The following is a 14147-nucleotide window of genomic DNA, read 5'->3' as shown; positions in this document are numbered from 1 at the left end:
TTAAGTGATATACTACGTAATGAGTAGTTTCAGTGAAGATATATAGGACCAATTCTTTTCTTTATAACTGTATCATTAGGTTGTTATTCTTCAATACCAGCCTTGTGGAGCAACTACATAGGGGTAGTTAGTCTTTACGTTTACATGTCCCATGATCTTTAGAAGACTGCACATTACACTGGATATAATGCAAATGAGGCTTCATTACAATTTTTTTGTTAATGAATAAAATTTATCTTTAATTAATTAAGAATACGAGCTACCACACATATATGCATATTTATTTATTGATGTAAATGAAAATACAATAATAATAAAAATGATATACAAGTTAGTAAAATAATATGAATACATTACCAGTAAAAATAGACAGGTGAACAAACTAAATAATAGTAAAATGAACAGAAACAGGAAATAACGACTATAAATAAATAATAGATATTTATTGAAATTTACAGCTTCATACCAAACAACAAAGTAATGATGTAAGAAAATAATAACTTGGGTTTACTAGCACCTTATTAAAGAAAGATGAAAGTTTTAAATCATTGAAGAGTTGTCATTTTTAAAATAAAAATCATTGAAACTCATTCAAACCTATATTAACAATTTTTTTTATTGTATCTTCAGAACAACTGTTGCTAATAAAGGTTTTTTTTACACTAATTTATTTCGTCCTAGTAGCTTGGTGCTTAGAGACAGATCTTTGCACACCTATATTGGAATATCATCTTTGTTTACTGAAATTTTTGCCATAATTGTGCGGGCATGTTTTAGCGTTTAACTGCCAATCTATTCTTTTTTTATGGATGAATCTATTGTACCATCAAGATCTAGATGAAATAAGCATCTAGCTATCCGTCAATCTTTGCTGTTTTCTTTATTATCATTTCAAATAGTCTCCAAATTCGTCTGAGTTAAGGAGAAATCGTAGCAATTCCTTTTCCGCCTCACTATACCCTTCCCTGGTTTTTGAGGAAACTTCTCTCCATTGTCTAAAGTTTAATCCGGCTTGTTTGTTAGAGTCTAAGATTCGCTTGAATAAGTCATTATTGGAAGGAGAGTGTTTTTGCATAACACCTTTTTAGTTTCTCCGGAGACCTCTGTTCTCCGAAATTTAACATTTTGCTATAAAAAAAGTTTTATAGTGCAAAGTATGTAACATAACAAATCTATTCTGCATGTTTTTTTAGACGAGTAACAAACATCACCGCTATTAGCAGTAAAATAAATAGTATTTTCCTGATGTTGAGTATGTATTACAAAGTCCATCTATACTTATCATTATTCTGTAGTTCGTCTGCAAAGAAAAGCTTTTATGTAACCTAAGAAAGCCTTACAAAAATTTTCTCGTTATGTTTAATGAGACGTAGTAAGCAGATTATTTTCCCTTACCTCGGGTTGCCTTGAAACTAATAAACAAACCCAGCAAGAGAACAATTTCCATGGGTAAACTGTCTCGTAACTTAAAAAGCAATCTTTGTCTGGAGTCGCTCGGCAAATTGGCATGTTTTGGGGGGTTTCCTTTGTAACCCGGGAGAGGGCGAAATTAAAAAAACCGCCCCTAACAATCGCACGGTCCCTTTGAAGTGAAAAAGTGTAATTTTCAATATAGCCCCGTAGACGGTCCTGCGCTCTGGAATATCCCCTGGAATATGATGGAATTTAGGGCGATCTGGAAAACCACCTGTTTCCAGCCTGTTTACGCTTAGTAATTAAATTTTCCGTTTGCTTCAACCTGTGCAGAATCCAGGTGAAAAGCTGCTGAGAAAATTTTTAAACTCCTCTTGTCAAAACCTTTTTACGTACAACCTGCCACTTACTCTATACAATTGATGAGCATTTTCTCTGTTCATGCGATATTATCGTCATCCTGATATTTGTCACCATATTGAAACTTAACCATGAACCATGGTGATCTTAAATACAACAATTCGTAAACGTGTATAATATTCGTTTGTTTGATTACACGAATTGAAAAATATAAAAAAGATATATGTTCCAAATTTTTAGTCCTTTTTTTTTCAACTAAAACTATTAAAAATCTCATTTTCTTCAGAAATTTCCAAGACCTTTTAAAGATCTTTTTCTATTTTTTGTATCGCATTTCTTAATAATTATGTCCAATCGAATGTACAGTAATTGCAATAACTCAATCAAAATGCTAATGAATGTGTTAATTTGTATTAAAATATCTCTGAGATGAAGTATAGTGATATCTTAAAATAAATTAGACGTATAAAGTTGCCATTTTCCACAACAAAACCTTGTTGCTGAAGGTATGCTACGCCACCAATAGAATTTTATTTGATTTTGCACTGATTAATTCAGGACTCCTCTAGTTTAAATACTATCAACGTATTTCATTAGTGTTTCGATTGATGCATGCTCTGATATTTTCCCCTGAAAAAATCAAAAATGTTCCTTAAGAGTGGAGCCTGAGTATTCCGTTTTCCTTTTCAAATCCTATTTGTTTTGCCTTTGAGTTGAGAGAATTAGCCGTTTATTTAATGTTTTCCTTTCGGAAAAAAATAACTCAATCCCCCCTCCTTTTTTTTTTTAAGATTCATTTCTTTCCCCTAACCGCTTTATGAAGATTTCAATGTTTTCTCACTTTTCTTTCTTTTCTTTTTTTTTTTTTTTTTTACTTTGAAATGTATTCAGATCCAACTTTTAGTAATAACATTTCCGTTTATGCAAAAGTCCATCCTTTTCGTCTTTTCAAGGAGGGCTCTTATTTAACTTCTTAATGAAATTCTTTTAGCTACTTGATAGGTTTTTACCTTTTCGTTTTTTCATTATTCCTGGTTGACTGCGGACTTTGAGAGAAATTAAATTAAGAGAATCACTTATTTTTCAAAGATCGAATCAGTTGATTTTGCTTACATAGTGATTTATTTTTTTTGGTATAAAAAAAAAAAATAAGATATTTATTATTTTAATATGACATCATTCTGGTTATTGGTTAACGTATTGTGGATTACGATCCCGTTTTCTCGGAATGCTTGGAATATAGTTTCATAATTAAAACTAAAACATTTAAGAAAATGTAGAAATCTCAATCCTATGCATCGAAATTAATTTAAGTTCGAAGTGACAATGTACACCATAACAGATCTTAGTTCTTGAATGGTTTGTGTTTTAAATATTAGTTTCAATTTAATGAGGATAATAGTTAAGAATAGTTTTATACCTAAAACTAAAGAAACGTTCTTAAAAATAATTTATTCTTGTTAATTTTTGTAAAAAATCACTTTCTGTCATTTAGAATAAATAGCAACTTAACATCTAATAAATAGCTTTATTGTTCAGATATAATTCGTTAGTTTTCGAATTTTTATTTTATGTAAGTACAGGATTACTTAAGTGTTTTTTGTTTGTTTTTTCATTTCTTGATAAAATATTTTTATATTGTGTTTGTCCGTCAACAGCTACAACTCGGCGTGATCTTGAAAAAGTCACCTTGTATAAACGTTGTTCCAAAAAGCCGTAGTTCCTTACTCCGTAGTTACTAAACCTCTGATCCTCATTGTATTGTAGCGTTTCACATTATTACATCTACATGTTTTAGAATTTCTGAATATGTAGATAAATATCCTGAAACCTTAATAATAATAATAATAATAATAATAATAATACTTAATAATTATAATTTAAGATTAAGATAATTTTTTTAAATTAAATTTTTATTTATTTTATTACTGCACCTTTTGAAAAATTAGCTTCATTCTTTTGTAAAATTATAAATATTGAAATAATGTATTTTTTTTAAATTAATACAAATATTTTATTTGTAAAAATAATTTATTATTCATTTCTACTCTAAACTACCTCGTAATTGTTTGCTATATGCATTTGCAAGTGCGGGTCACCCACTACATTTAGTTAAGTAACCACTATTGGTGGTTAAATGGTAGTTCCTGTTTTAATTGATAATTTAGTGGGCAGTTCACTTGCTTGGTACCACTCTTGTTTATAAACATTCGAAATTCATTGAAATTAAACTATATAAATGTAAGCAAATATATCTCTACATTGGAACTAAGTGTCATCTCCTTATAACATTTTTTTTTCCTTTGTTCGAAGAAGAATTCAATTTTTAATTCGATAGTAATTAATTAAACTAATTATTTTTTCTATTATGAAGGACTATTTTCAGATGTTTATAATTGACGGCAGTAAGAGAAACAGAGAGAACTCATCCAAAACAGCCCTGTTACTCATAACAATGGGTGAATATTTCATAGAAATGTATGCCGTTTTTAAACGGAGAACGATTAGGTACGGTCCATCTAAGCGAAGACAGACGGACGACAACTTTTGGGACGGGCACCAGAACTGATCTGCCGTAGGAGTGTTTGGCCGCGTACCAAACGAGACCAGAATAGAGGAGGATTTGTAACGTTTTATAAATCATTTCTCTCGAGCCCGGGTTTGGGAGCCGTGTCAGTGGGCATTTGTTAGCCGTTAACACTTTGGGAACAAATCCTCGTACAAATGAGTAGGAGATTCATTACGCGCACATCTGCGGACTATAAAACTTTGGGATTTATCAGTGATGTATTCATCGTATGCATTGGATATGGAGATATAATCCGGATATATTAAATTTTAAAAAATAAATTAAATAAAATGTTTTATCTGAACTTAAGTTATTTTTATAGACTAACCAAAAAAATCTTAGATTATAACTATTTTTTTAAAACTCAATGTACTGAAATATTATTATTTCTTTAGTTCTATGCTCCTTGTAAGTTATACGGGTTTTGCTATGTCTTGTTCTATTTGAAGTACATTCTAGCTTTGGGAATCATTTCTTAGAACTTTGTTGATAAAATAAAAAAAGAAATAATAAAGAAAGAGGAAAAAGGATACGGATCGACTTCTAATAATTCATCTCCGTTGAGAAGGAACAAAAGAGTTTCTCCCTCTAAGCTTTTGCAATAATTACAGGGTCCGTCTCCGAGGACTGGTCCAAGAATGGAAATATTCAAGGCAGTGTACTTAAAAGTGTTCCGGTTTCGAGTGGAGTCCCTCAAGGCATTTCATTTCGTACCTCCTTTTTAATACTAGTTTTCTTTCATTTCTTCTTCTTATTTTTTTTCCTTTTTTTATTTTTTTTTCTCACCCGGTATAAGAGGTATTTGGATAAGTTTTCATTTTTCAAGTTCTTCGTAGCAACTGTTGGTTAAGTTAATTGGATAAGTGACTCAAAGTTTAATGAACCTGATTTGGATTGAATAGCAATATTAAAGTTTTAAAAAACTGATTTTTTGCTAACATTACAAAATATCAGATAAGATTTATATTGTCTTTATATTTGGACTTAGCAGTTTTGGAGGACTGATAATTTTATTATCAAAGCTCCTGAAATCGTGCAGACTTTTTTTAGCCAGAGTTAAGAACTTCTTTTGTAAGCTTTAAAGTTTTAAAGCAATAATGATCTTTGAACGTATCAAAAAATTGTATTAGAATTTATTAAAACTACTTCATAATACAATCCCCCTTAATTATTTAAAATGAGGCATGTTCTGCTTAGATCTTGATAAATATTTAATATTTTTTAGCTAAAATATTTTTCTCTTTTTTATTTTATTATTTAGATATTTTATTTGTTTTACTATACAAATAATACCTTCTCCTACGTTTCATGCTTAAGAGTTGTAAATATTGGCCGATATCTTATTTTAATTATTGAGTTGTTGCACTTCATTGTGGGTAACGATTAAGTCCATTGATAAAGACCAAAAATAAAGGATCTCACCTCGTAAAAATATTTGGCATGAGTTAAGATACGTTCTAGCATATAAATATATGTATGAAATACTCTTCCGATATATGAGTTTCTGTGACGTCATTTAGTGCACTAAAATTTAAAAATATCTCTGGAGCATATCCAGGGAATTGCCGTGGGCTCTGGACTGGAGAATACAAAGTCCATGGAATGCCTTTAATCTGTCCATTGAGGGTGATATATTGGAGTTAGGGAGTTACTAACGGCCGCACTTTTCAACGCCGTAATTAAATTTAAAAAAAAAAAAAAAGGAAGTATAGTTAAACCCTTTTTGGTATTTTTGTTCATTATTGTTTTTTTCTTTCTGAGTTATTGTAAACAGTTTGTAATGTTAAGAAAAATATATGTATATTTAGCCTTATTAAAATAAATGGAATTATTTAGGTAATAACCTAGTCATATAAAGTAAATTGATGCATTAAAATCCCTTTTACTATTATGTTTATAAATTAATATTTTTATTATTTGTTATTTTTCCTTTAAAATATTAAAGATTGGTCTGGGGTCAGTCTTTCTTTACACGCATTGCATTTCAATATACTTAGCAGAATCTTAATAATTTTATTTTTTTTTTAGTTCTTACAGTCGACGCCGTAACGACATGAAATTAAATTATGAGATCTCATAAAAAGAAAATTTTAAACCTCATACTTAAAATTGTAGTCAAAACAGGTTACTACCCTGTAATTAAGATATTTAAAAGAGCTATAAACAACTTTGCATGATCGCTTAAATTTTTTATAAAAGTTTTTAGATGATAATTTAAGCCATGGCATGCAGGTTGGTTGTACAGCTTCATTCGTGCTAAAATATGCCGTCAGGTCAACGGTAATCTAGGCTCTTAGAGTATTTTAAACCTCTAAGATTTCCTTCGGTCAAAATGTTACGGTGTATTATTAAAGAATAAATGAAGAATAAATTTTTCAAGATTTCTTCTTAAAGTTCCTATAAGATGTTTTAAACATATTAAATTTTGTAAATGGTCTTTTGGAAACTGAGAGAATGTCTTTTTCTATTAGATCAATTAATATTCATATACTTATTATTATTATACATAATAATATTGTCTGTGTTAAAGACCAGATCAAGTCTGTATGAAAGTCTTAGATGTGGATCTCTAACTCTGCTAACCACTTAAATATCCTCGAAGATTGAAAAATAACCGACAATTATTATTCTATTTATATCCGCTATAGTGAAAACAAAATTAAAAATTTATATCAAATATTTTATTTTGATAAGTTCCATAAAATTGTATGCTTGATATAAATAATTAAAGTTATATTTTACAAGTTATATTATTTTATTTCAGTATTTTTGTCTTGAATGTTATTTTACTGTTTAAATAAAATAAATTGTATTCAATTTTAGTCTCAAAATTTTTTTATAAGTCTGACGTTTCCGCCAATTCGCCCATCAAGGACAATTTATCATTAACAGCCTTTATTATAAATGTGATTTTTGACAATTTTAAACAAATAACAATATTATTAATAATTTATCATACTCTAATATTTAAGATATTACTTTAATATTTTAGCTTAATTGAAATATTACATTTAACTTGTTCTTTATTATCAACCTCCAAAAAGATAAACTTAGATTTTAAATAAATAGATGAAAATTTAAATCCTCCAAATTTTAATTATTTATTTATAATTAATTTAATAATCAATAAATTTTGATGTTTTTTTTTTCTGATATTTTATTAGTGTCACTAGCAAAACTAGCGTTTCAATTCATACAGCCAGATAGTTATTATGAATAAATGAAACGATCTTTCTAAAATAAATATAGCTTTTTTTTTCTTTTAGTTTTTTGGATAAATATTTCTCATGCATATAACTATTTTTTCTTAAAGTAAATAATCGTTATTCATCTTTAAAGAAAAAATTGTTTTAATGAAATAACTATTATATCTATTATAAATGATTATTATTACTTGAAAATATAAATATATAAATTATTAATTTTTTTTTTTACGACGTTATAGTTTTCGTTCAGTATATTTACAAATTGATTAAGTACTTACTAACTAGTAAATTTATAAATATTTACCGACCTTGGTAAATATTTGTCTCTGGTAATTAAGCATTCCTGTCCAATTGCGAAATCGTGTGATGGCCAAGCTAAATACCTAATGGACTGGCAATATCAAACAGGTCTCGTTCAATAATGTGTAGTGTTTGTCTTTCGCTTCCTACCACTTGTTGCCCTGAAAAGACAATAATATCAAACAAGTACGAGGTAAATTTAACGGATTCGAGGAGTCCTGGAGACGATTTAGCTTATTTTACGACCGCCATTTTCCGGGATGTCTATAATTTTAAGACGTTATTGCGGTACTTTACACCCAACAGTATAATAAATGACAACACTGACAAATTTCACTTCCTGTCCCATTGTAAGACCACAGAGGACTGCTTCCGGGACGTGTGTAAAACTGACGAATTTTATAGGTGCGTCAAAAATGGCGTTGGGTTTATAAATAGTAGCACCTAACAGCGGTGTTCAGACATGTTTCGTGACAATTCGTACATCATCGGATCTCCTCGGCTTGCAGACATCCTTTTTGCCCGGGCTGCCAAATCCTTCCTTTTGATGTGGCCGCCAGGGCTATGAAAGATATCCGCTTTGGATAGGCACTGTCGCCGCGAACTCCCATTGCGGTAAACAAGGTTTTGGAAAATGAGATAAAAGTGAACTAAACACAAAGGATGTATCTTTTCAAATAGATTATTTTGTTTGAGTGGTTATTGCATTTTATTGAAAACTTGTAGTAATGATCTTATTTGCTTTTTCTTACACTACCGTCCAGGATTAAATAATTGTTTATTTTCCTTCACCAAAGTGTATATCCTATTTCGCATGCATGGTGTTATGAAGTTCACAGCTGATTCCTATAAAGGAGAATTCTTTGTAGTGTTTTTGGGACCATTAACTCGAAAATTGATTTTGCAATTCGCAATTAATGAAATATGATTAAAACTTTGGTTAAAAAATAAATTAAAATATTTTTCCATTAATTAATTCAATTAAAAGGATCTTTCTAAAAACGTCAAGTGTTAATAGAACTACTCAAAACAGTCAACTTGAAAAAATTCCAATCAATCTACTCAGTCTATTTTTTCATTAATCTTTTTTTTTCAACTAATAATTAATAGATACAAGAAAATATGAATTAGACAGTATTTATGGTTTTACATAAAAAGTGCGCAGCGGATGCCCCTAGTTGGCAGATTGACATTTTGCGTCAAAGATACAATTGTTTAACTGTACCATTTCCTGTGATGACGGTATTACTATAAAGCTAAATTTCATTTTAGTAGAGAATATCCAATCCGACGTAGAACGAGGAGCGCCACATGGCCTGCCGGAATTAAGTCCCCCGGGATGCGTCACATGTTGGAGACAGTGCCATCGCAATATCCCACCATATTGCGACTAGCAACTGCCTTTTGGATCCGCTCCTTTTTATTGTACAGCTTTAGGCGGGGTCAACTGTCGATTGTCCAATTCAACTAGGTTCCGGTGTTTACTTTACCGTTGATTGCCTCCGATTGGAGTTTCGAAAGACATTTGTTCTGATGGGACGTAAAATAGCGCGATTGAATTTGCATTTGTTTCATATTCATATTCTTTCGTTGAACTTTATAACAATACTTATTTTGACAAACCAATTTAATTTTTAATGAACTCTAATTACTATTATAATTGATATACAATCCATTGCATTCCTGTGTAAGTTACATAATCTGTACTAATGAGTTTTAATGTTATTTTATAAAACCAAGCTTAAGGGGTATTAAGAGTTGTTCAATGCTGTTAATTTTTTTTCTTTAATCGGTTTTTAATTAGCTCTGCTTTACACTTCATTGGTTGCATTCAATGCCTCATTTCTTTTCCTTCTAGTCATTTTTGTATGATTGTTTATCACCCTGTTTTATAAGAGTTGTTGGACGAAGTTCGTATCATGGAGTTTTTAGTTTAATTTTTTTTTTAGTCATTGATCAGCTCACTTTCTCTGAACATAGAGCTCAGCTTGTTAGTCTGAAAGTTTTCCGTGCTCAAGTCGGCCCCACTCTTTCCATTTTTTTTCTTTTTTATTCGTTTCGTCTTTCAATACTTAAAGTAAAATATTAAGTTTTCAGTATTTTTACCTGAACAATATTTACAGAGTTGTTGTCTTCTTCATCGAGATTTACGGGGGAAAAGGTGTGACTAATGAAGAAGCGGAGTAAAAATAGATAATAGAGAAACATGGAATTAAAATACTTTATTAATAATGTTTTTAAAATTGTGACTCACCTAATAATACTGTCACAAATTAGGCGCTAAAGAAAGGTACATGGTATACCCAAAACGTTTATGATATAAATTAAAACCTACTGTGTTTTTAATTGCGACCTGAAGGTGAAATAGAAAACTTTGTTGTTTATAGTTAAATTAATGTTAAAATGTAATATATATATGTAAAAGAAGGGTAGGTAAACATCACTCCCCAAATATTAGATTTGACCTTGGTTAGGTGGCGGTGGTATAGAAGAACGTAATGTTGTCTTAAACCGGTATTAGGCCATTTTCCAAGCCAATTAAAAACCTCTGAAACTCATTCAGTAATTTGTAACCACCATTATAATAAAATCAATCCGATTATAAAAATGAATTACTGAAATAGACGATAAATCGCCACCAAAGAGCTAAAACAGGAAATACTGGATGGGTGGCAATCCTGAATATTCACACAGAATATAATATTTCTATGATTGTTACAGCTTTTATTTCTGATTACTTTTACATTGTCATTTTTCGTGTTGCAGTTTCCTGGTTGTAAAGAAGCCTGTCAATTCCACGTTGAGTCGGAAGGCGGACAGAGGGTACCCGTGATCCAGACGCGGGGAGAAGGAGTGATCAGGGTGTCGGGAGGTGTAGCTTCCTGGCCCCGACCAGCCAGGCCCCACGGTCCCTTCGTCTACGTCCTCATGCGACGGCTGGGAGACAGGCCTTGGCGACAGATATCCCAAGGACTCTCAACTAGCGCTCGGGTGCCAGACGGTGGAGTTCTCAGGGTCCTGGTCGTAGATAGGAACGGCCTGGTGACAATCTACAGCCCAGGGTCCAAGTCCGGACTGGAGGAGGCCAGGGGAGTCTTGGAGTCGATGGGAAGGACGGATCTGCTCGCTCCTCTTCCACCGCCATCCCAAGGCAAGAGGATCAACACGGAAATCGCTCTTCCCACTACCAGTATTCCGACGGGGATCCTTGTAAGTTTTGGATTGAACATACTACAATTAAAATTTGATCTTATTAAAATTATTTTTATTATGTTATCAGGGTCTTAACCTTTTTTAGCATATAATCTACACTATTTTGACATAAAACAATTGATCTCACCCTACTTAACAATAATTTCTTGCACCCCTTTGGAAAATATTATTTATCAAATGTATCTATTGAATGTAATTTAACTTTAAAAACTAAATGTTTATAAAACCCCTGTAAACTGTCCAATTGTCTGATTGGTTCACATCCACTCTTTTTTGGACCACACCTCCCTTTCCCAACCAATCTCTTAAATTTAATCTGCAGTCAACTAAATCTATAGCATTGGATTAGAATGTAGTGAATATCTTGTCGCATCTCCACTGAGTCCAACAAGCTGAGACAAAAGAATAGACAAGGCTAATAAAAGTTGTTATTGGTTAAGGATTACTGTTCTAGGTCTTGAATTCCTTATATAACACTTACTTAAAAAAAAAAAAAATTAACTTCTACAAATTTATTTGCCTTTTCTTAATACTGATGTGTTTTTATCACTGATAAAAAGAAGACTATTTTGTTCTTTTTGATATTAATGACCACTATTTCTCAATATTAGAGGTAGTATAAAATCTGAAAATATGTCAATTGTTAACTTAACAAGCTAATTGATTTTTTCACAGGAGGACCGCCGAAGCGAAAGGCGAGGATGGACTCTGCGTGAGGTGAGCCTGATCCATCAGAAAGTTCTTGTGATCGCCGAGATCGCCTGGGAAGCAAGGAGGTTATCCAGGAGGCCGGTCTACTTCGTAACATGGGAGGTCGATGGTGGAGGACTCAAGGGTAACCTCTTCACTGACTCCACCTCGGTCACACTGTCACTCTGGCCTGATACCGTATACCATATCCAGGTAGGAGATTATCTCTTATATTATCTCAATTATTGAATCAGATCTTTCAAAGCCAAAGTTCGGTTTTCAAACGATATTTAGTCTTTTAGGGTGGTCATCTAAAGATCTTTCAAATGATATTTAGTCTTTTAGGGTGGTCATCTTAATAATCAAAATTCATTTAATGAATGTGAAATTATTTTTCTATATTCTTCAATGATGAAACTTTTTAGTAATATTGTGGATTTATAAATAAAATATCTGGTGTTGTATCACGCTCAACTTTCCTTACCGTTTTGGTTGCAAAGTGAAATATTAAAACTGTTTGCTGTTTTCCCCGCTAATTTTAGTCCGATACAGATTTTCTTATTATGGTTATAGAATTAGTTTAGCTTATTTAACATATATTATCCTTCGAACCAGCTTCTAGAGTTTTCTGAAAGAATTATTAAAAACAAAACTAGAAAATTTGAATAGGTTTCCAGAAGAACCCGTTCAGAAAACATTATCACAAGATCAATACGTGGTATCTTTGCCAATGAAGATCCGACTTTTTTATTATATTACTGTTTTTTTAACATTATTATAATTAACGTTACACATAATCCACCATAAAATTTAAGTAATTTAAGATATCTTTCATTTTTTTCTTAGTTTTTATTCCTTCTCAACGTTTTTCTGTATTCATCGGAGAATTATTCTTAGAGTTAGGGTATGTACACAAAGTTAAATGCTGTTAATGAGAAGACTTAAGGCAAGTTCAAATTCAAAATGTGGCTCCTACATGGTTCTAACGTTTTGGAGTTACGCTGTATAATACTTTTTTTTTTTTTGTATAGGCGCTAAGGCCCGATTTGGTGCACCGGCTGTTTAAGACAAAATAATATAAAAATAAGTCCTCCTGTCGAAGAGATAATTGTATCAAATACACCTAACCAAATGGCCGAAAATGAGTTTTTGGATTCATGGCACACTGGGGGGTAGAGAAAATACCTATTGGTAGCACTCTAAATAGTATGGTATAAATCATGTTACGCCGTAAAACATCGACGGCCAATAATAATAAAAAATAAAACACCCTCTGGTTTTCAATGAATGCAAGTGTTAATTGTGGCAGGTGTTTATCAACTCATCGTGGCAATCATTAAAAAATATAATCGGCCACTTCAATTTGTAATCTATTGCTCAAATAAAACCTTAATTGGTTAATTGCATAATTGCCCAATTGTTCACTGAAGGAATGTTTTCTAACAACTCCGTTATCGATCTGGTACTAATTCTTCCGGCGTTATTGAATTAATGACTTTTATTTTTAATGATGTGTTGATGATTGTAGGGGATTAATGTCGTTTAATAAGCTGATAAATAAATGTTCAAAATGGGATTTCACGTCAGCCTTACTTGAGGAATTTCATTCTTTATTGTTAAATCTCGTTAAACAAACATGTAATAAAATATGAAATTAAACTATATTCAAGTAAAAGTACCAAACGATTCTCAAGCATTCAATTACCAAAATATAGTTGATCGTTTCCTTGAATTGTCCATTTTTTATTTATTATTTATACTTCTATTTTTATATTATAATTGTTTATATTTATTAATAACTTAAATTATTTTTCCTTTTAATGGATATGTTTTACCTATCAGAGCTGTTTTTCCTCCCATCATTTAAAACAAATTCATTTTTATATTTATTTATTGAAATTTACAACTGTATTAAAAAAAATACGAAAACAAAATCCACGTTTATAATGTGGTTGATGTTATTTTTAAAATAGGTAAAGTAACGAAAATCGTCTCTTTTTTTTACCTCTTTATTCACTCGCATGATTAGTTATAACAAAAAATTAATCGAAAAGCTTTTTTCAATTTTCAATATAGATTAAATGATTTTATGTTAATATAGATAAGAGGTATTATGTCGAGCTATATTGAATTATGAAATGAAACGAAACCTTATTTTAAAGCAGTGTAAATAACCACACAGAATCCGCTCTGGTGAAGTAAACCTCGCTCAATTTAAATAAGTGTAATCGGGCCACTGTACGCTACGAATTTCAATTTGCGGTAAACCAGGCGGGAAATTAAGTCATTAATTCCTGAAGAGTTGGCCCGGGCCATCCTCTGTCCTCCAGAGGCGGACCTTCGATGTCCGTTTTATAAATAAGAAAGGGAGAGTTGAGCCAAGACTGTTGGACCAC

At 31.3% G+C, this 14147-nt stretch overlaps 1 protein-coding gene across 2 annotated transcripts in view; it reads left to right on the top strand.

Moving 5' to 3' along the window:
* The window catches only part of fend (forked end), a 316132-nt gene that overhangs the window by 263153 nt on the left and 38832 nt on the right, over positions 1-14147 (top strand). For both annotated transcript variants that reach the window (XM_014429365.2, XM_014429366.3), the window contains 2 exons: positions 10615-11058; positions 11737-11964. In XM_014429365.2, coding sequence (XP_014284851.1) covers positions 10615-11058; positions 11737-11964 — 672 coding nt within the window. The remainder of the gene's footprint in view (positions 1-10614; positions 11059-11736; positions 11965-14147) is intronic.

The sequence above is a fragment of the Halyomorpha halys genome, unplaced genomic scaffold, assembly GCF_000696795.3.
Source record: "Halyomorpha halys isolate HHAL.00 unplaced genomic scaffold, Hhal_1.1 Scaffold794.1, whole genome shotgun sequence".
Taxonomy (NCBI): Eukaryota; Metazoa; Arthropoda; class Insecta; order Hemiptera; family Pentatomidae; genus Halyomorpha; species Halyomorpha halys.
The sequence above is the reverse complement of the archived record's forward strand: the minus strand, read 5'-3'. Positions and strand labels throughout refer to the sequence as shown.